The 24593-nt window shown below is 58.3% G+C and overlaps 9 protein-coding genes across 9 annotated transcripts; 5 read left to right on the top strand and 4 right to left on the bottom strand.

Annotated features, from left to right (window-relative positions):
• Positions 1-5841: 5841 nt before the first annotated feature.
• UV8b_00290 (uncharacterized protein) lies at positions 5842-7258 on the top strand (the record flags this gene model as incomplete). Its single annotated transcript, XM_043137788.1, has 2 exons — positions 5842-6207; positions 6293-7258. 2 exons carry the CDS (start codon positions 5842-5844, stop codon positions 7256-7258), a joined length of 1332 nt encoding a protein of 443 aa, XP_042993722.1.
• A 585-nt stretch (positions 7259-7843) lies between these two features.
• On the top strand, positions 7844-9892 carry UV8b_00289 (uncharacterized protein; the record flags this gene model as incomplete). Its single annotated transcript, XM_043137787.1, has 6 exons — positions 7844-7867; positions 7951-8198; positions 8294-8440; positions 8505-8657; positions 8749-9798; positions 9859-9892. 6 exons carry the CDS (start codon positions 7844-7846, stop codon positions 9890-9892), a joined length of 1656 nt encoding a protein of 551 aa, XP_042993721.1.
• A 1329-nt stretch (positions 9893-11221) lies between these two features.
• UV8b_00288 (uncharacterized protein) lies at positions 11222-11556 on the bottom strand (the record flags this gene model as incomplete). The annotated part of the gene is made up of 2 exons (XM_043137786.1): positions 11222-11451; positions 11508-11556. The coding sequence occupies 2 exons, from the start codon at positions 11554-11556 to the stop codon at positions 11222-11224; spliced, it is 279 nt and encodes a 92-aa protein (XP_042993720.1).
• Positions 11557-13347: 1791 nt separating this feature from the next.
• UV8b_00287 (uncharacterized protein) lies at positions 13348-15045 on the top strand (the record flags this gene model as incomplete). The annotated part of the gene is made up of 4 exons (XM_043137785.1): positions 13348-13479; positions 13557-13692; positions 13842-14514; positions 14640-15045. 4 exons carry the CDS (start codon positions 13348-13350, stop codon positions 15043-15045), a joined length of 1347 nt encoding a protein of 448 aa, XP_042993719.1.
• Positions 15046-15820: 775 nt separating this feature from the next.
• UV8b_00286 (uncharacterized protein) lies at positions 15821-16492 on the bottom strand (the record flags this gene model as incomplete). Its single annotated transcript, XM_043137784.1, has 1 exon — positions 15821-16492. One exon carries the CDS (start codon positions 16490-16492, stop codon positions 15821-15823), a length of 672 nt encoding a protein of 223 aa, XP_042993718.1.
• A 410-nt stretch (positions 16493-16902) lies between these two features.
• Positions 16903-17232, bottom strand: UV8b_00285 (uncharacterized protein; the record flags this gene model as incomplete). Its single annotated transcript, XM_043137783.1, has 1 exon — positions 16903-17232. One exon carries the CDS (start codon positions 17230-17232, stop codon positions 16903-16905), a length of 330 nt encoding a protein of 109 aa, XP_042993717.1.
• Positions 17233-18104: 872 nt separating this feature from the next.
• UV8b_00284 (uncharacterized protein) lies at positions 18105-18566 on the bottom strand (the record flags this gene model as incomplete). Its single annotated transcript, XM_043137782.1, has 1 exon — positions 18105-18566. One exon carries the CDS (start codon positions 18564-18566, stop codon positions 18105-18107), a length of 462 nt encoding a protein of 153 aa, XP_042993716.1.
• A 482-nt stretch (positions 18567-19048) lies between these two features.
• On the top strand, positions 19049-19870 carry UV8b_00283 (uncharacterized protein; the record flags this gene model as incomplete). The annotated part of the gene is made up of 3 exons (XM_043137781.1): positions 19049-19246; positions 19366-19674; positions 19763-19870. The coding sequence occupies 3 exons, from the start codon at positions 19049-19051 to the stop codon at positions 19868-19870; spliced, it is 615 nt and encodes a 204-aa protein (XP_042993715.1).
• A 2981-nt stretch (positions 19871-22851) lies between these two features.
• UV8b_00282 (uncharacterized protein) lies at positions 22852-24111 on the top strand (the record flags this gene model as incomplete). The annotated part of the gene is made up of 1 exon (XM_043137780.1): positions 22852-24111. One exon carries the CDS (start codon positions 22852-22854, stop codon positions 24109-24111), a length of 1260 nt encoding a protein of 419 aa, XP_042993714.1.
• Between the last annotated feature and the right edge of the window lie 482 nt (positions 24112-24593).

Here is a 24593-nt window from a genome sequence, read left to right as displayed (position 1 = left end):
CCGATACTCCGTACAGCGATTGCTGTGTCCATCGCGGCCTGGCATGGGATGGAATAAACAGCGCCAACATCGGTGATCCTTATCAAAAGCAACTCCGGGTTCAGCCGCCGGGCTTTTATAGGAGGCATGCAGCCAGTTACATGGCAGGGGACCTTGTCTGTCACAATTCAAGAGCTCTTTGACGAATGAGTCCGGTTGCTCACGCAGCTCCATCCCTTTGCCTGTGCCAAGGTGCAGCTGTTTGTTACAGACCAGGGTTTGAGCCAATAGAAGGCCGTATACTGAAGGGTATCTCCGCAGACTATAAGTACCACCAATTTCCGCACCCACATAGAGCTACATCGCACTTTTTCCACCTGTGGGGCACATAGGGCGCTATGAGGCTATTCCCACCATAATAGGCTGTTCAATTTATCCAGTGCTCAAGGCAGACGAAAAACGCGATATCTATAGCATACCGCCTGTCACGTCACTTATCGGCTCTATCAGAAATGCCGGAATTCCTAGTATGAGGATTTTGGTGATCAAGGTTTGGCGGCCTGGGCCGGTTTGCCAAGGAGGTTCCCCCTACCCGAGGTACTTGCCTAATTCGGCGAAAGGAGGGTCCGGTATAAAAGCTGCACCTTGGCACAGTGAAAGGGATAGTGACGATAGTGACCCCAATTGGGTGCTAAGAGATATATTTCATGGCAGCGTCTCGTCTGGTCGGTGGCGCCAGGCAAGCTCCTTGCTGATATCAATGCCTCTGGAAGACACGTGCATGTTGCGTGTGAATGGGCCTGGCGGCTCCAGGAAGCGTCACGTCTGGTTGACAATTGATGATTTCAAGCTGGCACCAGGCAGCGGGATTTGCACCTGCGGACTCGTCTGATACCAACATCAATGCCTTGATTGGGGGAAAAGATTCGCGCTGCTGCCCTGGAAAAGGCCTGGGCTTGAAGCCGGCAATCCGAGGCTTAAAAGGCCAACAAGGCTGGGACCTCTCCAACGACGACTGGCCTCGGTTCGCGGGCGGGCATTACGGCTCGGACCATTCATCAAGCACGTACCTTTTTGAGCGAGGATATCGACTGAATCATTCAACACAATCCATCCCGGCTCTTTTGTGCTCGACCCTCGTCCGTAGTAAACAACAGAAATCGACCTGGTTCTAGCGCCGTAAATGCCTTCAGATCGGATTCAAGAACACCGACTGATCAATCGTCAAGCGCACGAGAGGGCTGCGTCTGCAAGAGGCCTCGTGCGCCTCTCCAAAGACAACCTCACGGCCGCGAACGCGATACGCTGCCCAGCAAACCAACGTCGTACAAAGACGAGAGCATCGTGCGATTCGTAATTGACCCGACATTCATAACCATTCCTTCCCCCCACTCGAGTGGTGTTGCGGAAATGGCACGCTCGACTGCTTCACCGCCGCGATGCATGTTGCGTCCGTGTCAACTATGCCTGGAATGTTGTACAAGGACAACCTTGCCTCGGTACGCGCTCCTGTCGAAAGAACTGACTCATTGGCGAGTCCTGCGGAATTGCAGACCGTATCGCGCGTGGGTTCTCCCTGGAACTACCCCGAATCCCAGCCATCACGACGACACCGGGAGAAAAAGGGGAAGAAGAGGGACACGACGCGGGAAACCTCCAGGCCCATGCCGCCGTTGGGAGCAAGAAAAGATGGCTGCGGCAGACCAAGTGTCGAATCCGACCATTTCATCTGGAACAGAGGTGCACGACGCTCGAGTTTCCGCCTGTGGCCTGTGGCTACTATGACTTGGTCTACGTATCCGGCACTGGGCAGCAGCCAAGTTCGCTGACACAGCATCATCGATAGCTAGAGAGCGACGGCGCGAGATGAACTCTTGCCGATTTCGTGGCATCCTACCAGGGACATGTTGGAGCTGAGGAAGAATTGCCACTTCCGACAGAAACGGGGAACTCTAGCAGGGCATGTAATCATGTCGCTAAGCCAGAGGGACAAGGCTGCTACGACCCTGGGTTGATATCATGGAAGGGGTCAGGTGCGGTTCAGTTCTTCTTGATGGCAGATGCAGTACTGACGACTCGGGTAGAAAGAGCCTGTAAGAAACACCGGTTTCCTCTGGTGCAGCTGCGAGAGGAGGTGAGTGCGCAAGGCAACTAATGCAGTGCAATTTAAATCACTACGTGTGCCAACCTCCAGGTGTGGTGGGAGTTATTCCAGCCCTAGCACAGTTCTACATGATGCCAGCCTACTGAAATCAGGGAGTTCCATGTCTCTTGGGGAAAGCTTAGCTATAGAGAGTTGGCCGCAGACTGGCCGCCGAACCGCATGATATCCAGACCTGACGCAGTAAAAGGCAAGCATTGACGTCTCTAGCGCTCTGCATGCCTGCTACTCGGTGCAACGAGATACACCAGGCCTGCCTGCCAGCATAGTTCACGACGCCGACAGAAACTGCACCTCTGCCGCATCTCTCTCTCTCTGTCGAAGGCCCCCTTGAAAATTTCAACCATGCCAATGCACAGCTCGTCGCTTATGCAGACGATGGAAACCCTAGCCAGGGCCATTGGCTCAGTCAGGGCTGGCAGCCTCACCGACAAGCGGCGATCATCCTGGTCTACGGAGCAGGACTGCAGATGAACTAGCGCCCCGGAATTGCCGAGCACACGGAGGCAGCGGCGGGGCGCCTGGATAAGCAGGGACTCGCGGCGTCTGCTGCGGCATAAAGGGGCTTCTGGCATGCCATGGGACGCAGCTCCGAAAACATCACCCATCTGGCTGGTTATTCTTGGCGTGGGAGTATAGGCTATCCAGTGCCCGACGGTGAAAGAGGTGGGCTACTAGGGTGCGGTGCCGCCGATTTTCTGTTGATCTGCGGCGGTCCCCTTTCGACACCGCCTCGCTACAGTCTACCAGGGAAAGCGGAGCTTTGTCTGAAGTTTTGCGAAGAAATCGGAAGATGAGCAGGGAAAGCGTAGCTCTTTCCCTGTCCCTCCACAGTGAGGCCATCCGGTGGAGATATCCCCACTATCTTCCTACTATTACTATTTTCTTCAAAAAATTCCAATTAATTAGGAATTAATCAATTAAAATGGTAAAGTAGCGCCAAGTCTTGTAAACCTCGGTAGGTACTTGAATATACGCAAGAGGGGTAAGATTCTGCTATGTAAAGGCGGTGAGACCTTGAAAAGAGATCTGCTATGCGTTCTAAGCAGAAGCTCGCCGGGGTCGGCCCCTGGTAGGACCCCGAGGCCGAGAATAAAACATGCACTAGATAAGAAAGTTTAAGCGTTTTAAATTATCATGATACCACGGTGCGACGTGTTATATTGCGATGCGTTATTGCGATATCCCATTGGCTGTACTAAGAGGCAGGATTTTAACGCTGAACTTACATAGGTAGGTACCTACCTCGTAGCGGGCACCTCCTCGGCAGCCGGCCCAGCCGCCAACCCTTCCATGACATCACCAAACTCCTCAAATCAATTGCTTGAGAATTCAGCATAATTGGCGCCGCCGGCTCGATCAAGTCCTCTGCAAGGCCTTTTCAAAAGAGAGCACAAGCCGGAAAATATTCAGTCGGGCGACCAGACAGTCTTACGCCTTTACTACAGCATGATCATGTATAGGCGGCTCGCTGGTATGCCTGTCAGGCCTCCCAAGTGCGGCTCAAGTACGCTCTTGGGCCCAGATCCAAGTACTTTAATAAAAGTGCGCCTGGCGCACTGGCGTACGCTTCTCGATACAAAGGACCTATAAATCAAGTGGGGATAGGAACTTATACGATCGGTATCCTTGTTATTAATCGCCTGTCTGAATGCCAACTTATTCGCCAGTGCGCCGAAGCATATTCTCTTGGCAACTGTTTCTTTTATGGCGAACATGAGCGGCTCCTGCTAGTACGATGTATCGTGAACAGGGTTTGTGGGTGTGTCCTGGGATGCCTCTATAAAATTGTGTGTTGTAGATCCTTACTGATTCTGGCAAGGCACATACCTTAGTTACCCAAGGTACGCGGCTTGTGCTAGGCGCCATCGGCCGACTTGAACGGATACTAGGACATGCACTGTGCGTCGTGGTGACCGCAGCTTGCCGGGCCCTGGTTGGCTGGCCGCGGAATCACGATGCCTGCAAAGGCGCGTACCGAGTGAGGCCCGGTGTGTGACCGACGCTGCGAAAGGGTCAAAGAAGCAGAGGTAATTTATTGGCTGATTGTTGTGCTGCGGGACAGAAATGGCAACAACAGCGAGACTTGCGACAATGTATACACTACACTACCTTTGCTGCCAATCCTTGCGGCAAACGAACCCCCTGCGAGTGCCGGCGGATATCCTTCAGCCGAAAGCGATCCAGCTTTTCCGGCGGCAGAAAGGGCATCATTAGCATCATTATTACCAGAACGGTAAGGGGCTGGGGCTGGGCGCTGGGGCTGGGCGCTGGGCGCTGGCGGCTCCGCGCATAGGTTTCTGCCATCGTACTAACTACATAGCATGTCCGGAGCAACCTGCCTGCTGATAGGTCCAGCGGGGGCGGGATCGACGGCAACCGAGACGCCAGGGCCCCAAATCCAGGTAGGTGCGTCCATGAGGTGCGCTAGGCGCGCGAAATTCGCGTACGCGGCATAATCGACGGCACCAGGCCTTATCTAAGAACCTACTCGGTTGCAGCATACGTTTACAGAAGCTAGGATATCAAAAATACTGATAAAAAAAAAAAAACCCTGTTCATGATGTATGTATCGCACTAGCAGGGGCGGCTTACATGCGCTGTACGAGAAAACAACTACCAAGGGGGACCATAACACGCCAAGTTAGCGCATAGCAGCCGCCGCATCTCGCCTACGCCCGCATCGTCTAGCGTAGTCTGTCTTTTGATATCAGCACTTGAATTGGCGTTGTCACCACGTACATACCGTGCTGGCTGGTGATAGTCATAGCGACGCGACGCGACGACTGTGCAAAGCAGTACCCCCGCTTATTTCGCACATGATTGAGCCGTATCGCGAGGCGGCTGGTGTTCTAGTGCGTCTGGCGCACGTGCTGCTCCCACTCCGTGTCGGCAGTTCGCACCAGAAGACGGCAAGACCGGGCGCGCTGTAACTACCGGTCAGTTCTCATTTCGTGCCCCGCAGCGGGGAAGTCTGCGGCGAGGTCAGGGAGTCGGGAGACAGGGCTGGGGCTGAGCTGAAAGGTCGACCCATTGCCATTGACCCAATCGACCAGTCGGCCTGGGCCGGGAAGCGGTCTCTCCGAGGCCCCTGCTGCGAAGTTTGGGCGAGCCAACACCACGCGCGTAGTAGTTCGACGCTGCCCTTTCTGTAGGGTGCCTACTCGCAAGATCCCACAGGCTGCAGGCCCCGGGTCCCTCCCCCCATACCATAAGCTAATGCCTGCATGAATTGCAGCATATCCCATGCACGGCGCTTGGCCACGGCAAAAGCAAAGCGGCGAGCTTTTGCTGCAGCCAGCAGCAGCCGGCAGCAGCCAGCAACTAAACGATACCAGAGCGCCCGTCCCGCATCATGTGGCCTGCAATTGGCTGCTCCGTGCCTCCGTGCGGGGTAACGTGCCATGACTCTCAGTGCTCTCAGTGCGGAGTACGGACGATGAAGCTTGTCTGTGGTCAAACGGTCAAACGGGGCTTCACCGCACGTTCCACATGACCGCGGTGACTTGGAACCAGCCGAGGCCCCGGAGCCGGGCCCCCGCTCGGCTCGTTACCTCCTGCCTCCTGCCTGCCGCCTGCCTCCTGCCTCCTGCCTCCTGCCTCCTGCCGCCCGCCTCCTGCCTCCCAGAGTCCAGAAAAGTTATAATTCCAGGACAACTCCCAGAAAGTCCCCGTACCCATCTCATGACTCTGCAAGTTTCATGACGTTGACGTTGCGGTTTTCCGACATGGCAAAGGGTTCCTCTCTCTCATCCCCGAGCCGGGTGATATTATTCGCCCTGCTTGGCGCCTTCATCTACAAGGCAGAACTCCCTCGGGTGACGCGTCTTCTGGGGATCTGGCGGGAGAATCGCAGCACAGTGATTGCCAATGCCAACGACCTCCACGTCTTTCCAGACACCATCTACTGCGAAGACATCCACCACCACGAGCCGAGCGGCTTGCTGTTCACGGCGTGCGAAGCCACCGAGAGCCTCAGGTACTCCTGGTTTCCCGGACTGAGCCATCTCAATGACCCCGTTGCTGCCTCCGAGTCGCAAGGCACAATCGACGTCATCGACCCCCAAGTGCGTATCTGTCTCCGTTTCTTTTTCTTCTTGGCTCGCTGGACTCGGCCCGTAGCGCAGCCCTAACCATCTACTTCGTTTACAGTCCATGACGGCAAAGAAGCTCAAGTTTACCAACTTCGACGGTGCCTTCATCACCCACGGCATTGACGTCATCGACGACCCCGACCAAGAAAAAGGCAAGGCGGTGTACATATTCGCCGTCAACCACGTCCCCAGTGCCGCGTACGTCGAAAACGAAAACACAAAGGAGCCCAAGGCCCGCTCCCGGATCGAAGTTTTCCACCATGTAATCGGCAGCGACACGGCCCGCCATGTTCGCTCGGTGTGGGATCCGCTCATCACCACCCCCAACGACATTCTCGCCGTGTCCCCCACCGCCTTCTTCGTCACCAATGACCACTACTACAGAGAGGGACTGATGCGACTCGTCGAGGATATCTTCTTCGGCGCCAAGTGGACCAACACCATCTACGTCGAATTTTCCAACTCGGCAGATGGCGCGTCCCGCAATGGCCGCGGGGCGGTCAATGCTTCCGTTGCCATCAGCGGCGTGCATAACAACAACGGCCTGGGGCATGGCCCGACCCCCGACCAGGCCCTCGTCGTCAGCTGCGTGAGCGGCAGGCTTCGAGTCGGCGACATTTCTGCGCCAAAGGACGGAAAGGGCCCCAAGACTATAAGCTTGAGGGAAACCCTGGAATTCGATTCCCTCGTCGACAATCCCAGCTGGTTTCGCGACCCGTACGCAAAACCCGGCCAAGACTTCAGCGGCATCGTGGTGCCGGGTCTCACCAGCGCCGCATCCTTACTCAAGACGCACAATGATCCCAACGGGCAAGACGGCAGTGTGGTTTGGATGGTGAATCGCATTGGCGGCAAGTGGCAAAAGAGAGTTTTGTTCGAAGACGACTCGAGACGATTACGAGCAGCAAGCGCCGCCGTCTTGGTCGCCATCGACCCCAAGCAAGAGCAAGGCAAACGCAAGGCTTGGTTGTTTGTGACTGGCTTTTTGTCCAAGAACACGATAGCGGTCAAGATAGATTTGTAGATGACGAATACACCATTTTTGCCCTGCCTCTGCTGTGTCTCTGCCAAGACCCTCCCCAAGTCCCTTCCCCATGAGCGCACACCACACGGCCTTGTCCCACGGTTTGGGACCTAAAGAAAGCTTGTGTATGACAGTTGGCCATTGAGACCCGCGTGTTTGTATGCTTTGATTGACAAACAACCAGATCCGCCTGGTAGGTAGGCCATGGCGCCCTCGGAATCTCATGGTTTACAAAGCTTGTTCCGATCCTCGGGGTGGAGAGGACCGAGGCTCTCCCCCGGCCCCCGGCCCCCGGCCCCCAAGGCCAAAGAGGGCAGCATGCGAGGCTTAGTAATGCGTCTGGATTGGTCCGATCTCGCCCCCTCCCCCTCGCCGCCTCGCCTCGCCTCGCCTCGCCTCGCCCCGCCTCGCCCCGCTTCGCCCCGCGTTGCCCCTCAAACAGGAAGGAAGGCCTTGGCAAAAAATTTTTCCCCCCTTTGCCATCGTTCGCCGTCTCCTTGTACGCCAAGCCGCGCCGCTTTCCGAACAGATCTATTCGCGATCCCTATCGTTTGCGAGTCGTCTGGCGGCATCCCTCGAGGCATCATGTGTGGTGTTGCGGGTGTACTTGTGCGTGGTTCTTCCGGGACATATGCCCCCATCCTTTCGCCCTTGCTCCAACCGAGGCCTTTACTGACTCGACTTTTCTGCAGCTGGGCGACCCGAAAGCTGCCACGGCCGCCGTCGATCTCTACGAGTCTCTCTTCTACCTGCAGCATCGTGGACAGGATGCTGCAGGCATCTCCGTCTGCTACGGCGGTCGCGTTTATCAATGCAAGGCCAATGGTATGGCCCAAAGAGTCTTTAGTCACATTGCTGACGGAAACGCATTGATTGAGAATCTGCCGGGCTGGTGTGGCATCGCGCATCTACGTTATCCCACCGCGGGCACCTCCTCTGCGTAAATGATATCTCCTTGGATACCCCCAGAGACTCCCTCCACCTCATTCTCTTGGCTAACATGCCCCTCTTCTTGTCTCCTGCACGCAAATATAGAGCCGAGGCCCAGCCATTCTTCATAAATAGTCCCTACGGCGTGTCCATGTCCGTCAACGGGAACCTCATCAACTCCGACTACCTCCGCGAGTTCCTGGATACCGAGGCACGACGGCATGTAAACTCTGATTCCGACTCGGAGCTCCTGTAAGCCGGCCCCGCCTCCGTCACGCACGAGCCTCGCCGGAAGATTGACTGGGCCTCTTCTCAGGTTGAACATATTCGCAAACTCGCTCCACGAATTGGGAAAGCCACGGGCAAACAAGGACGACATTTTCACCGCACTTCGCGACGTGTACGCAAAGTGCATTGGGGCTTTTGCCTGCACTGCCATGATTACGGGCTTCGGAATTCTCGGTTTCAGGTGCCCCCCCCCCTTTTTTTTGTTTCCGGGTTCTGTCTGTCTCATCACCCTTTGTTCATGTTTTGCCAAACTAACCTGCCTTCATGTCCAGAGATGCCAACGGCATACGGCCTCTTTGTCTTGGATCACGACAGTCGCAGACGCTGGGAGGAGCAAAGGACTACTTTCTCGCATCAGAGTCTGTTGCCCTGAGGCAGCTTGGCTTCACCGACGTTGTGGACATTCTTCCAGGGCAGGCTGTCTTTATCGAGAAGGGCGGTGTTGCCCATTTTCGCCAAATCGTCGAGAGAAGATCCTACACGCCGGACATTTTCGAATATGTTTACTTTTCAAGGCCCGACTCACTGGTCGATGGAATCTCTGTCCATCGCAGTCGGCAAAACATGGGAGCCAAGCTTGCAACAAAACTGAAGAAAACGCTGGGCGAAGGCGGAATCAAGGAGATTGACGTCGTCATCCCCGTCCCGGAAACGTCAAATACCGCGGCGGCTACTCTGGCGAGCTGCCTCGGCGTCGAATTCTCGTCCGCCTTTGTCAAGAACAGATACGTCTATCGCACATTCATCCTGCCCGGCCAAGATGCCAGGAAGAAGGGCATCCGGCGGAAGCTCTCGCCCATCGAGTCCGAGTTCAAGGGCAAGAGTGTCTGCATAGTAGACGACTCGATCGTGCGAGGAAACACTTCGCGCGAAATCGTCCAAATGGCCAGGGAAGCCGGGGCCGCTCGCGTCATCGTGGTCTCGTGCTCTCCTCCCATCAGCCACCCGCACATCTACGGCATAGATCTGGCCGACCCCACGGAACTCGTGGCGTACGGGAGGACCGCCGACGAGATTGCGCGGCACATCAACGCCGACAGCGTCATATTCCAAGACCTGGACGACCTGAATGCGGCGTGCGTCGAGGCAGCCAACGGCGACGGCGACGGCGCAGTGCAAGACTTTGAGGTGGGGGTGTTTTCCGGAAAGTACGTGACGGAGATTCCCGAGGGCTACTTTGAGCACCTCGTCAGCCTGCGGGGGAAGAAAGGCAAGGGCAGGCCCTTGAATGTGAACGGCGGGCCCGTTCAGGCGGCGGGCCCGGGGAAGGCTCACGCCGCGGAATCAGTCTCTGCTAGCCGGGAGTATCCTGACGACATCAAGTAAGTCATTGACGGCCAAGGACGTGTGATTGCACTAGGGCTGATTTGCAACACGTCTAGCATTCACAATCTTGCCGGTGGGCGGCCGTCTTGAACGATGACGTACTTTGGCGAGTATGACGTGCTAAGCTCAGCGTTGGCCGAACCATTCCAATCGCCGGTTCAACCGGTTGCGTGGACCTGTAAAACGAACAACAGTCTTCTTCTTCTTTTTCTTCTTTTTTTTCTTTTTCTTTTTCTTTCTTTTGCAGTGGGCTTGGCATGATGGAGGGAAAGGTGCCCGTTTCATTTGTTTGCTGGCGCATCTGCCGGGTCTTGGGAACGAACCCATATGGCTGCAAAGCCATGCGTCTCTCTATTGCCACCAAGGCCATACTATGTACTCTCCGCACAATACCATCAGCAACTCACAATCTGCATAGAGTTGGGGCGGTGGGTCGTTGGGTCGGTTAAGCAATGCAGCTCATTACTCTAAAGCATGTCTGGCATCCCCCCCTAGGATCGTGGGCGCAGCGTGGTGTTTCTATTGGCAGCATGGCCGGGATTGACGCAACTGAGCCGGCCACCTCTTATCATCGTGCAAGTCTTGGTGCCGTACTGACTGTAAGGAGTTGAGAAGAAGCCCGCTCGCGATGGGATCTAACTTGCGCCGTGGAGATGCTCTGGCTGACGTTGGGATGGTTGTAGCGGCTCTGCTGCTTGGCTTCGGCTTGACGAGGGAGTATTGGCAGCCCTTTCACAGCCAGAGTCGGGTGATGGGAGTCGAGGGGTATGTTCGGCAGGGTTGGAGTCTTTGGAAATAAAGCTGGTCAGTTCCTGGATGCTCCTGGCCACTGCAAGCCCGGTCAACAGTGGTGACGAATCCGATCATATCGACAGGAGAAGCCGCGACTTGGCAGCAAGAGGGTCCCCAAAAGAGGGTCAAGATTGGATAGATGGGAGGCATACAGCACCGGGGGTTCCCTGGTCGTTGGCAGCAAAGCGACAGATCTGGCGCTCGCCAGATTCCGGGGAGATCAGACGGGATCCTGGTATTTGCCGCCAGCCATGGCCGTATACGGGCCTCTGGCGATGACAGGAATGGGTGCATGAGGACAGACATCAAACACGGACATGGGGGTATTGAACCCCCCGGGCTTCTCGTCATGCACCATGGCTGCTCAAGCTTTGTATCCTCGTTGATCTACAGCAACAACGACACATGATTCTAGGTTGTAGACGGTAGCATCATTGTGGTCCAGCTCGCAACGCAACCACAGGAACCCTCGTTTCCAGTTTCTCGGTGCCCTTTCCCTTCCACCCGCTCGCTGGCTTTGGTAAGCGCAGCAATTGCTCACCAGAGGGATACACCGCAGCCACTGAATGCTGCATGCTTCGAATGGCGAGAAGAGACAGGGCGCCCGCGGCCACACCAATGCCTGGTTTATCTTGCGGCGCGTCGGCTGCACGACCGCCCAGCCTGCGGAGGGAGCCTTCCGAGTATCGTCTCGGTCCGGCAGTCGGCCGGTATCGAGCGAGGGACTTTGAGCAGAGCCCGCGTGACAGGCTTGGCAGGACGGATGCGGCCGTGAAAGCCAAAGTCGCCTCTGTTTGATCGCATCATGATTTGGCGCCCATCGTCCGCGGCACCAGGCCGAAAGCCGTGGTCAAACCCTGCCATGACGACGGAGCCGTCCCTGGATAGCAGCGACTTTGGCGAGCTCCCTTACTCGGCCTGCTTATCGCGTGGGCTGTCAAGATCAAGGGCGCAGGAAACATGGTCAGATGGGAAAAGGCGGGAGGGCCAATCAACTGCCGCGGAAGCGATTCGTCAAGTCCAAACCCTTGATGAACGCGGCGTCTGGCTGGGCTGCTCCATGTTTGATGATTCGCGGTTTGGGAAGAGCACGACGAACGGGGGCTGTTGGCAATCCTGATAACCTGATTGCTAAGTCGAGGGGAGGACGGGAGGGCTGCTGCTGTGCCGTGCCGTGCCGGGCTCTTGCTCGAATCAGTTTGTTGGCCCATCAGATGGCGGCGAGCTGCAGGGGGACGCGAGCGGGACGTGGAATCTGCGTCGTCAGCAGCCATTCATGGCGGTGAAGTCGTCTAGTCGGTTTTTTTGCTTTTGCTCACTCGGCTCACCCAGCCTCCAGGTGCCCAGCTGCACGCGCCAGCCTGGATGGGGGCTCGAAACTCGGAACTCGGAACTTGGGAACCCTGGAGTCTGGCATCTGGCCAGAGTAGCAGGCTGGCGTGGAACGACTCTCGACTCTCGACCCTCTCGCATCGCGGCCGACAAGGGACCCAGCCGTGCCGAGGAGGTGCGCCGCCCGAAACCAAGACAAACCTGGGCAAGCGGCGCGCGCCAAGGTGGACGGACTTGGACCCGCGTCTTTTTGTTTTCCCCATTCTTCAGGCGCTTCGCCCGTCCCCTGTGCCCTGACCCCTGGAACCTTTGACGCTTGGGGGGAAAGCGTGAGATGCGAGCTTGAGCGAAGGAGTTCCTCCGGGCCAGCTCAAGGAGCCTCACCAGAGGAAGGGCATGCATATGCCCCTGCGATTCGCGGTCTCGATCAAGGACGGGCAGGGGGTATCCCCTTCCAGAACAAATGTACCCTGCTCCCCAGCCGACGGATCCGCCTGTGGAGACGCAGCCCTTTTGCGTGACGCGATATGGTGCCTCGGTGCCGTGGCGAGGAGGAGGAGAAGTGGCGTTTCTTAAGTGCACGCGCTGCGTTCAGCTTGCCCTTTTCGACAGCGCGCAAACGAAACACGGCGGCCGGCCGCGCATCGCTCCTCCTGGAGCACTGGGCACTGAGCCTTGAGCCTTGAGCCTCAATCCGGGCGCGGTGCGTCTCAAGCTGCTTGCCCGCGCCGCTCCACCATGTTGGCCGAGATCCTGGACGGTTCCACCGTTGCGGGCCGGGGCTTTTTGCCCAGAGTTCCCTCTCCGGGACTACGGCCTCACGATAGTGTGTGGTGTGTATTATTATTGCCGCCGCCTTTATCATCATCATCATCATCATCATCATCATCATCATCATCATCACCATCTGGATCCTGGTTCCGTCGAGCTCAGCTGCCGATCCGACGTCCCGGGGCTGGGAGGCTCAGCCAAGCAGAGCAATTCCCCGGCCCTGGCCATCCGAAACTGACGGGGCAAAAAAAAGGACACGGCTGGGAGCATAAGAGCCTCTAGTTGCAGAGGCGCGCTGCACGATACATGCAATACAGCCAGTCTGCTATTATATCGCCATGATGACGGGGTTCGCTGGGCCTCGAATCCCGCATTTAGATGGCGCCCCCGGCCCGTCTGCACACACACTCGCCATGGCATGTCCCTCGACCTCAAACGTTCAAACCTTCCTGCTCTTTCTCCTTCTCCTCTTCCTTTTCCTTGCGGCTGCTTCCCCCCCTCCCCCTTTGACTGCTCTTGAGGAAATGCCAACTGCCCTGGTCCAGGCAGAGGGTCGGTGTCAGAAACGTATCGAGTCGCTGCGAAACTGGTAGTTTCTTCTTCTTCCTCTCCCTCTTCCTCTTCCTCTTCCTCTTGCTTGTCAGCATACGATGCACTTGCTCAAAGCCAAGCTGTGGCTCTCCACGCCATGGCTCCTTCTCGGACCAGCGCTGCTTCGACCCGTGGGCGCCCAGACGCCGTCGTCCTTGGCCGCCGCCATGGGCAGTCTGCCCGAGTGCGCAGTGAGTCGGTCGCTCCATGCCGCTCCGGCGGTGTCTCGAAACAAATGGCTGACTGGATTTCCCGCTTTGTTTCACAGCTCCAATGCTTCCTGAAGGCCGTCCCGCAGTCGTCGTGTGGAATGACCAACCAGACGTGCATCTGCGAAGACGCCGCCCTGGGCGCCGCCGTTGCAGCCTGCGTCAAGGCCGGGTGCACGATTAAGCAAGGACTGGGTATGTCTGGCTCGCCGATGCTCCAGCGAGGAACTGCAGCGTGTAAAAGAAGGAACAAGGAAGAACAAGAAGAAGAAGAAGAAGAAGAAGAAGAAGAAAAAGAAGAAGAAATCAAAGTGCCCCGCTAACACGACAGTCTTCACACGCAGCCACCATGAACATCACGCAGACGGCCTGCCACCGACCGGTACGCGACAAGTCCGGCACGTACAAGGCCGTGAGCAACACGCTCGCCATCATCTCAGGGGCATTCGTGCTCCAGCGGCTCGCCTACAAGGTGTACGCGCGGCTCGGGCTCGGCCTGGACGACTGGTTCGCCTTGATCACCCTCCTGGTCGGCATCCCCAGCTCCGTCATCAACGGCCACTACCTGACGGTCAACGGCATCGGCCGCGACATCTGGACCCTGACGCCGGGCCAAATCACCGACTTCAACCGCTACTTCTACCTCGACGCCATCGTCTACCTGGCCGAGGTGTCGCTGGCCAAGCTCGCCATCCTCTTCTTCTACATGCGCATCTTCCCCAGCAGGGGCGTCAAGCGCGTGCTGTGGGGGACCGTCGCCTTTGACTGCGCCTTTGGCGCGGCCTTTGTCCTCGTCGCCATCTTCCAGTGCAACCCCGTCAGCTACTCGTGGGCCATGTGGGACGGCGAACGCCAGGGGCGCTGCCTCAACGTCAACGCCATCACGTGGTCCAACGCCATGATCAGCATCGCCCTCGACATCTGGATGCTTGCCATTCCGCTCTGGCAGCTGCGGAGCCTGAACCTGGGCTGGAAGAAGAAGGCCGGCGTCGGGGCCATGTTTTCCGTCGGTGCCTTGTACGTCGTCTGCACGCATTCCCCGCCCCCCCCCCTTTTCTCTTGGCCCGTCTCCTTTCTCATTTCACGGCGTGTCCCCGGCCCCTTCCCCCCCTTTCGAGCACGGGGAACTGACTGCGAGCTAGTGTGACCATTGTCAGCATACTGAGGCTAAAGTCCTTTGTTGCCTTTTCTTACAGCACCGACAACCCGACCTGGGACTTCTTCGAGGTCGGGATGTGGTCGGATATCGAGATCAACGTCAGCATGATTTGCGCCTGTCTGCCGACCTTCAGGCTGCTGCTGGTGCGCATATTCCCCATCCTGAGGGAGACGACGCACAGGTATCACACGTCGGAAAGGCGGACGGACCGCGGCATGCGAAGCACGGTGTTTTCTCAGCGGGCCGAGGCCGGCAGAGCGGTCGACAAGAGCGAGATTTGGTATCAGAAGTCCTTTGCGGTCAAGTACCTCGAGACGGATGAGCTGCGACTAATGTCGATGCGGGACCGCGACACAGCGAGCGCCCAGTCAGGGGCCATGTCTATATGAAAAGAGAACGGGTGCGATGCCGGGCAGGGACTGGCAAGCTCTGGGGCCATTCGCAGCGGGACAAGCAGGCAAGGGGGAGACCTGGTTCGCGCCAGGATGCGATGCGATGCGATGCGATGCGATGCGATGCGATGCGATGCGATGCGATGCGATGCGATGCGATGCCGAATGGAGGCAAATGGGACAAGGAAATGGCCATGCAAGACGGACGGCTCGGTTGAAGCCCGCCTTATACTTGCTGTTGTTGGCAAACTGTGTTGCTGCCGCCATGACCGACTCTAGGTTGTTGGCAACTTTTTCTAACCGTGACAAAAGTCTCGCCGCATTGCTGGGGCCGGTCGGTGCAAGGTATCAGAGACGAAACAAGACGATCAAGCCAGGATTTGGCCGTCTTGACAGGACTCATTCCGGCAAGGGTGGTGAGGGCGGGCTGTGGGAGCCCATTCAGGGGAGGTAATGCATGACGTGTTATGATAGCGTAGCTGCCTAGTGGCCAAAACATTATCTTGGCCTCCGTATACATCTTGCGCACAAGAGGTGCCAGTGCTGCCGGTGAAATTTAGCACCAACATGGTGCAATTTACTGCTCTTCACGGGGCGTGGATGGTCCGAGTGGGAGGGAGCATGGGCCCGACTGAAGCAGAGGGATTCCAATTGCCGGTACTCCGTATTCATCGCCTCACGTGGCGTAGACCCGGAAAGATGTCAGACCCGGCCTCTACTTGACGTGGACGAGTCTACCTATATACAAGTGACACACATGGCGCAACTCCCATCAACGGCGGGAAAGCAGAGACATCAAGTCCTCCTCGAACAACTCGGCCCCGGGAATCACGACGCAAAGGGTATGCGGCAGCTCTGTTCGGGCGGCAAAAGCACCCGCCTCCTCTTTCCCGGCGCGACCCGTCGGCCACGCGGCTTTCAGGTCCGCGAGGCTGTTTCGCCATCTGGGGACGCCCCCGGGTTTCGGCTTGCCTGGGGCCGCCGCGGTTCCGGCGCTGCCACCACCGTTGCCGCCGTCGAAGGCGACCGGCCCTGCGCTGGCCTCGCTTCGGAAACCTGCGCCGGCGTGGGGGGGCCTGCCGCCATCCGCGCTCGGGCGATCGCTTCTCCTGGAGGGGACCGGCGACGGCGGCTTCCAGCCAGGCACGCAGGCGCCGGAGCTGCGGCGAGCGTCTCCGCATCCGGGGCATGTTTCGCGGCGGGGTTCGGAGGCATCGGGCCCGGCGGACAGGGGCGCGAGCGTCGTCGTCGACGAGGACGAGGACGACGAGGCTTGGGACACTCGCGAGCTTCGCAGCGCCTTGGTGGGCTGGGTGATGAAGGTGGGCGGTTCGGACTGGCTGGTCTGCGAGTAGGGCACGGAGGCGAAGCTGTCGGCGCTCCAGATGCAGGATGCTGGTCTAATCCAGGCGGGATGCCGCGCCAGGGGCCGCAGAGTAGGCATCCTGCGCGGTGGTAGTCGGACAAGCTCGGACGGTTGTGAAGTTTGCTGTCTTGACAAAGCGTGATTCTGCAAAGGATGCAGCACCTTGGGCAGCCCGAGTCTAGCCTTTCCCCGTGTCCCACCGAGGTTTTTTTTTTTTTTTTTTTTGATCCCCCCCCCCCCCCCCCCCCCCCCCCTTCGCGCCCCCGGGGACCGGTGGTGGTGAACGGGGACGGGTTGAGCAGTCCCCGACTGCCTGGGCTGGCATATTGCCTCGAACGAGGCGTCGAGCGAGAGTTCCCGAGTGTGCGAGCTAGCGAGACAGCGAGGACCGCAAGCCCCGTTAGCCCCGTTAGCCCCGTTCGCGGAGAGCCATGATGTGGCTCGGCGCCCCGGGAACCAGGGACTTGGATCCAGGAACACCGGGCTAGTTAGTCATGGAAAAAGAGTCGCGCGTTTTCTCGGTTCCGGAACGCTGCCCCACGGGCTTGAAGGAACCAGCTGGACTGGAACAAATTTGACCTGGTGATGTTTTGAAAGCGAGGGCTAGCGAGGGCGTGCGAGCGAGGCTTTTCGTCTGCAGCTGGGCGAACTGCGGCTGCAGCTGCTGCCAGCTGCGGACACGCCACGACGGTGAGACGCACTTTGTTTTTCTTGGCTTGGTCACGGGGAACTAACTGCTGGTTCCCTCCGCCGATCATGATGGATTCATCATCCAGCCAAGTTTTGTTGCACCAAACACCAAAAGTGTGACGCCACATAATGAATGTGTGACTCTATTGGGTATCCTGCACTGCGATAAGTTTGGCTTGGGTAGGTTCAACCATCCATTTACCACTACTTACTGCCTGGCATGTACCCACGCGGCGTGCACTCGAGCATCAGCGGCTGCTCTGCCGAAAGCTTCTTGCCAGCTTTTGCTTCTAGCTCCTGCCTGGCTCAGAGGCCGACTTCGAGCAGACCCGCCACGATGGAAGAACGTCCTTGTTCTAGAAAATTCGTCGAGCCCATCATCATCAATCGAGCCGGCAAGTTGAGCGAGCGGGTAGAACCAAGCTGTTACGCGAGCAAGTCATGTAACACTTGGACGGGCCCCGTTAACGCCAAGGCCCGCCAATCCCTGGACCATTATATGTGTTCGGTGTTGTTTTCAAGAGCTTGCTTTTCCCAGCGCAGCGGGTCGCACGGGTCGCACGGGTCGCACGGGGTCGGAACCTTTTACCGACGTGGACGCTGCAAAGACCCTCCCGTTGTGTGTGTATCTATGCTCCGCTGAAACAGAGGAAGCGGATGAAAATGACAAGTTGACGAGTGCAAGCCGGAAGCAAAAAAAAGGGAATTATGCACGTGCAGACTTCCACGGCGGTACTCTTGACGCGCGCTACTGGCCTTTGACTGTGTTCAGCATCCCGAGCTAGGACTTGGGCATCCGCCTTGTCAAGCTTGAGAAGCCATCGACCAGCGGCAGCTTCATCCTAGCTACAGTTGGTGGGACATGGTGTAAGCTGAAATCAGGAATCGGAGGCAAAAGTAAACGCGGCCGAACGAGTCACCGATACGATACCAGCGCCTACGTATCCCAGTGTCGGGACGCTTCGACGAATCCGCCTCTTGGCATGGTACGTGTGGGGGGTCATTTTGAGTGCGTGTTCTGCCCAGGAAGCATCGCCGCCACTGGGAGCAGCAAGGTATGTAGGCACAGCAAGCTTTTCGCATACGTGGCAAATCTCCAAGCAGCCGGGGCTTGTTGCTCCGTCTCCCGCCCTGGGCCGGGCGAGTTTGGTGGAGCTGAAGCTTTCCCGTCTGGCGCTGGCGGGCCTTGGCCTTGGCGTCGGGAGTCGCGAGTCAGGGGGGGCGAGGGGATAGCCAACCGCGCCGGCACACGGGGCGATGAAGAGATGGATGTACGGACACTTTCAGGGGAGTGCCCCCGCACGGCGGAGAAATCCCATCGGCTTGGCAGGTCGGCGATGTGAAGCGGCTTGGCCGGCCAAGTCGGGGCAAGACGGCGGTGCCCTGGTGGCCGTGTCCACCTGTCCGGTGCCACATGCTGCATCCACGCGACGTTGTCGATGGCTGGGGAAGACGGATTCATGGCAGCTCACAATAGTGCGCGACGACGCCCGACGCCGACGCCGACGCCGGTGCCGGTCGGCCCCAGTCTCTCCGGAGCCTCACAGGAGGCGGGTGCTGCGGCCTAGGCGACTAAGACGCCCATCTCCCAGGAGGCACGCACAGCGCCAGCGTGGAGGCTGGGCACAGAGGGACTGCCCGTCATATTCGGATGGACAAGTAAGTCTGCTGAAAAAAAAAAAAAATTAGAAAAGAGACAAGTCCGTGTAAGTGACTTGTTTGCGAGTCATGAAACAGACAGCGATGGCTGCCGTCGAGACATCATCGTCGACTTCACCCGTCAGCCACCCCGCCAACTGCCCCCGAACCCGGGTGATTTTTCTTCTTCCTTCCTCGGCACTCCTTTTTTTTTTCCGGCCCTTGTCTCACGGCCGTCTTGAAAGGCTTGGCCAGGACGGCCATGGCCGACCCGTTGACGCCCAGGTCGCCGTCCCAGTTCTCCAAATGCGCCACGAGGCCTCCGTCGGCGGAGCTGATCAAGGCCGCCCAGGAGATGCGTACATGGGAACATGGGAACATGGGAACATGGGAACATGGGAATCGTTGGTCGCCAAACCGCGCGACATGTTCAGCCAGATACACGTCAACACGTACGTCGACGTCGTCACCAGAGCCAAGGGCACACCGAAGGACTTTTCCTTGGTTAGTCTGCCAGTCTGCCGCCAAAGCCCAGGCAGGGGATTTACAAGAATAAAAATAAAAACTTGGAGGGTCCCGCGCTGACAAGTCGCAGCAACGCAAAGGTCTTTTCGCAGATGTAGGTTCTCAACGAGGACGTGGCCAAGGCCGGCATCCAGTTCACCCTCAGAGACATCATGTCGAGGTCGCAGCCAGACTGGGCCATTGGCGCCTACGAACTCGAGAAGAAAAAGGCCCCTTCGTCAGGGATCCTACCGGGACGCCAAGATGCATTTTGTGGACCTGGTGTGGAGTTCCGACACTGTTCTCGGATATTCTCAACCGCACCGATGAGGATCAACTCGACCAGCAGGGAGGACGTCGTGGTGGTGGCGGCGGGCACCATGGGCTCCAGCACCAACTACACCGAGGGCAAGACTGCCACGCACGAGGTAGGCCCTTGGTTCGGTCTGCTTCACACGTTCCAAGGAGAGACGTGCGACGGCCCCGGGAGATTACGTCGGCGACACGCCCCAGCAGTCTGTGGCCACCAAAGGGTTGTCCTCTGAACGAGGACAGGGACACTCGTGCCCTGACAAGCCCGGCCTGGATACCATCCACAACTTTATGGATTATAGCTACGAGTAAGTTTCCTCTGATGGGGGGGGGGCTTTGGGTGGAATACCGTACCGCTGCTGATTTTTTTTTCTCTTTTTTTTTTTTTTTTTCCCTCGCGAAAAGCGCTTGCCTGGAGGAGTTTGCCCAGGATCAGATGACGCGCATGAATAGCATGCATATGAAGTTCCGGGCAGGGAGGTAAAGTTTTGTGTTCTATCTGCATTTTTCATCGGCAGTTGCTTAGAAATAGGGCATGCTGCGGGTAGGGAAAAAGGGAAAAAAAAAAAGAAAAGACACAGAGGTAGCCTGTCCCATGATTGTTTCCGAAAGTAGTCCAGTCCGACCCGTGCACGTGCAGCCTACTGACCCCGCTACGCAGGTACCTACATACAAGCTACAACGTCGCACAGGGGTTCACAAGGTTGCGGTCACTGTGCGGTCACTGTGCGGTCACTGGTCTACCAAAAAAAATGAATCGGGTGCAGGTTGGGACGTGGCTTGCGGGAGCATGCAATATGTCCCGCATGGGTAGCATCGCAGCATCACTCAGTCATTGCTTGCTTTGCAAAACCCGAGGAAATCTAGGAATCTTGTGCGGCGCACAGGATGGCCGCAGACTACATGTACTGTCTGGTACTGAGGACCCTCTGTACCGTACCGTACCGTGCCGTGCTAAGTACCTACCTGAATCATAGCGCCGCCATCGCCACCGCGCACCGCCACGACGGCACTTGCACTGCGCCGCTGCCGAATCCGCGCCGCCAGCGCTGGCTGGGCTGGGCTGGGGCTGGGGCTGGGGCCCTCGATAACTCCAGACCAGGCGACAACGACAACCAGACCAGACTGCTCGCTCATTGATTGACCCTGGCTGCTTTTCCCGCTACGGGCTTGATTGATGTCTTGTTGTTGTTGTTTTTCCCCATCTTCCGTCTTCCGTCTTCCGTCTTCCGCGCCAGCACCAAAGTTGCCGCTGCATCCGCGCAGCGCAGCACAAGCCAGACCAGGCCAGACCAGACCAGACATACACACAGACATACACACAGACACTCTCCTTTCAGCACAGGCCTGGGCCTGGCTGCAACGAGCCTGTGGCGGCGGGTTCTCCCATTGGGCAGATGGATAACTGCGTCCACCAAATGTCCAGGTGAAGGTTTTTTTTTTTTTTTTTGCGTTTGCATCGTTGGTAAATGAAACCCAGCTGCCGGGCCCGTCGTGGTACATAGCTGGGGGGGTCTTGCAGCCCCGGCCGGGCTCGGCTCCTTTAACCGCGTGGCGCGTGGCGCGTGGCGCGTGACGAGGACATTGCCGCCGCTCCGTGCTTGCAAAAAAAGAAAAGGGGAAAAAAAAACTCACATGTTTCAATGCTTGGGGGGGGCGGGTGTGTGTGTGTGTGTGTGTGTGTGTGTGTGTGTGTGTGTGTCAGGTTGGTGCTGGTCACGAGGCCCACGGTCAGCCAAACGCGGCAGCGGCCGGCCGGGTGTCCCAAGTCGAACGGCGCGCGGCGCATTTGACTTTGCGGCCAAAACTTTGTGTGTTGGGGACCGCCGCCGCCGCAGCCCGTTTCGTTTTCTATTTTTTTTTACTGTTTTTTTTTTTTTTCTTCTTACATATAGATCGGATCGCGCTGCAGCCTCGCAGCCTCGCAGCCTCGCAGCCTCCCCCCCCCTCTGGGCAGATGCAGACGAGACGATACGATGCGATGCGATGCGATGCGATATGATGCTCAGGTGCCGTTTATTTTCTGATTGCATCATTTAAACATTGCATGAAGAAACACGAGCCCTGGGCGTTTATAGTGTTGCAGCGGAGGCGGGGCTGGTGCTGCAGGCCGATGCGGCCAATCAGGCGGCCGCCTGGCCCGACGCGCCTGGCCCGACCTTGCCCAGATGATTACATGTACGATTGCAGCCGGCCATACCAGGCGCAGCTGGCGAGTGGCCGCCATAACTTTGCCTGCCGTCCGTTGCCAGCTGGTTGGCACATGCATGCACCAGGCCGACCATCAATGCCACCCCAACCCATGCCCCATGCCCCATGCCCCATGCCCCATGCTCCATGCCCTCATGCTTCATGCTTCATGCTCCATGCCCTCATGCTCCATGCTCCATGCCCTCATGCTCCATGCTCGAGCTTCCATGCTTCAGCTCCATGCTCACACGAAAGGAGCAGTTGCCGAGTCGTCGCTGCCGAGTCGCCGCTGCCGAGTCGCCGCCGCCGAGTTCCCGCTGCCGAGTCGCCTGACGGCTTGCCCCAGGGGCGGGCTGGTCAAAACAAGACAGCCCCCAAAAGCACCGCAGCGCAGTCAGTCTCGGCGGGAAAACAACCAAGAGAGCTCGGAAACGCGGCGAGTCCGCCAAAGGCAGCCCATCCCAGCCGCTAGCTCGACCTGGGGTGGTCTTGCGCGTCCCAAGTTGCCGAGCACCCAGCCCGGGGGCCGAGTCCTTGCTTGCCTGGCCGTCTCCTTCTGCAAGTGCCTCCTCCCTCCGCCCTCCCCGTCCTGTTTCGCATGGGCTCTTCCGCCGCACTCCGCGACGCAACTCGGCACAGAGGCGGGCCTTTCTTGGCAAGGGTCATAATGACGCCCGCGAGACTGCTAATATATGGGGGGGGGGGGGGGGGGGAGGGGGGAGGCGGGGATAGGCCGGCCCCTGGCCTATATATGGGGGTAGACGCCCCTGGCCAGGCGGGAAGAAGATGCAGAAAAGGGGGTGGTGTTTCTTTTTTTTTGTTGCTTTGTTTTTTTTTTTTGGTTTTTTTTTGGTTCTTTTTCTTATTGCCAAAGAGGACTCTGAGTTTGTCTCGGACCGTCTGTGCGCCGAAACCCGAGAGACGTTAACCATAGCCGGGGCAAAGGAAGGGCAAAACAAGGAAAGGCGGGCGAAAGAGGGAAAGAGGGGGGGGAAGCGCTGGAAAGCAAGGCAGCAACAAGACCAAGACGAAGACGAAGACGAAGACGAAGACGAAGACGAAGACGAAGACAGAGACCGAGTCAAAGACAAAGACAAAGAGTCATGGAGGATAAAGACCATGTCTCGCCTTCATCACCTCCATGGCGCCGGTGCCTGATTCAAGACGTTTTCCAACACGCCCAGGCAGAGCTGCTTGCCTCGGCCGCCGAGGCCACCAGAGGCCCGCGTCCCTCCTCGACCAAGGCGGCATCGTCGCCTGCCCCGTCGACACGCTCCCGCAGCAGCCACGGCCACGCCAGCGACACCCTCGTCGTCTCCCTCGACGAGCAAACCCTCGACGAGTCGTACAGCCGCTACAGCCGCACCTTGCACATGGTGCTCCTCGACCCGAGCTACCACGTCTTCGCCTCGCCCCGCGGCCGCGGAGCCCTCCTCTACAAGGTTGCCCAGCGGACGCTGGTCGTCGTCGGCGACCCCATGTGCTGCAAGGGCGAGATGGGCGCCATGCTCGACGAGCTGCAGCGGTTCCGGTCCGCGAGACGCCTCCGGCTGGCCTTTATGGGCGTCAGCGAGTCCTTCCTCGAGCACGCGCACGAGAAGCGGTGGGCCAGCCTCCGGATCGGCCGCGAGAGGGTCCTCAACCCCCTCGCCAACAAGGTGCTCGACCGGCGGGCGGGCAAGCGCATCCTCAGCCAGAACCGCCAGCTGCTCGACCCCGACCGCTTCGCCCTGCGGCTGGCCATGTACGCCCCCGGCGTGGCGGGCATCGACGCCGGCGTCGAGGCGGCCCTGGATGCCCTGTACGGCGACTGGTGCGCCGCCAAGCTCGCGGCGGGCGGCGGCAAGACGCCGCAGGCCTTCATCACGTCGTACCAACTCTTCTCGCACCGGTCCAAAACCGCCTTTCTGCTGGCCAGGGACCGGGACGGCCGGCTGTGCGGCATGGCCATGCTGCGCGAGGTCGGCGCCCACGCGGGATTCCACATCGACCCCTGCATCGCCGCCCCCGACGCGCCCCGCGGCACGACGGACCTGCTCGTGGTGACGGCCATGAGGCTGCTGCGCCGGGCCGGCCTCTCCTACCTGAGTCTGGGCGTGGAGCCGGCCAGCGAGGTGGGCGGCGGCGGCGGCGGCGACGACGGGTCCAGGTGGCGGGTGGGCGACATGCTGGCGAATGCGGCGTACCGTGCAGTGACGAGAGCCAGGGACGTACAGGGGAAGAGAGCCTACTACGACAAGTTCCACCCGGACCCGGCGCTGGAAAGCAGCTTGTACGTGGTGCTCCCCAGCCTGTTTGCCTGGCACGAGGTTCTGGCCGTCATGAAGGTTGCCCATGTCCAGGCGAGACGTGCCGGTGCCTGACGGGCTCTCTCTCCCCCTCCCCGGTCCCCCCTCTTTTTTTTTTTTTTTTTTTTTTGGTTGTTATTGCCCGGTGGGGGCTTGTAGGCTGCTTTGAATGTATCTGCAGCATCTTAATACTCTGTAATGGGCATCAGCAACGTTTGCCGTCACCCAGGGAATTCGATATATAGTCAAGGGACCTGCCTACCGTGCACGGCAGCGCTAGCAATAAAGAGGCGATTCAACTAGGATAGGGGGTCAACGGTCAACCCTGCTCATGTTGAGGGTCGATGTGCCCGGTGCCGCCTAATTATTCACGTCTGCTAGGCCCTCAACTTGGGATATGGGGATTCCTAGGCCCGCCACAGCTACAGCCAACGACCGACTTGCTCGTACCAACGACCAGACCCCGGTGTCTCATGCCGCAAACTCAATGGGATTGAATGGAATTGAGTGCGCTACCTCTGCCACGCTCCCCAGTGCTCATATAGAAAGGGGGCGGC

Source organism: Ustilaginoidea virens, chromosome 1 (assembly GCF_000687475.1).
Source record: "Ustilaginoidea virens chromosome 1, complete sequence".
NCBI classification, from domain to species: domain Eukaryota; kingdom Fungi; phylum Ascomycota; class Sordariomycetes; order Hypocreales; family Clavicipitaceae; genus Ustilaginoidea; species Ustilaginoidea virens.
The sequence above is the reverse complement of the archived record's forward strand: the minus strand, read 5'-3'. Positions and strand labels throughout refer to the sequence as shown.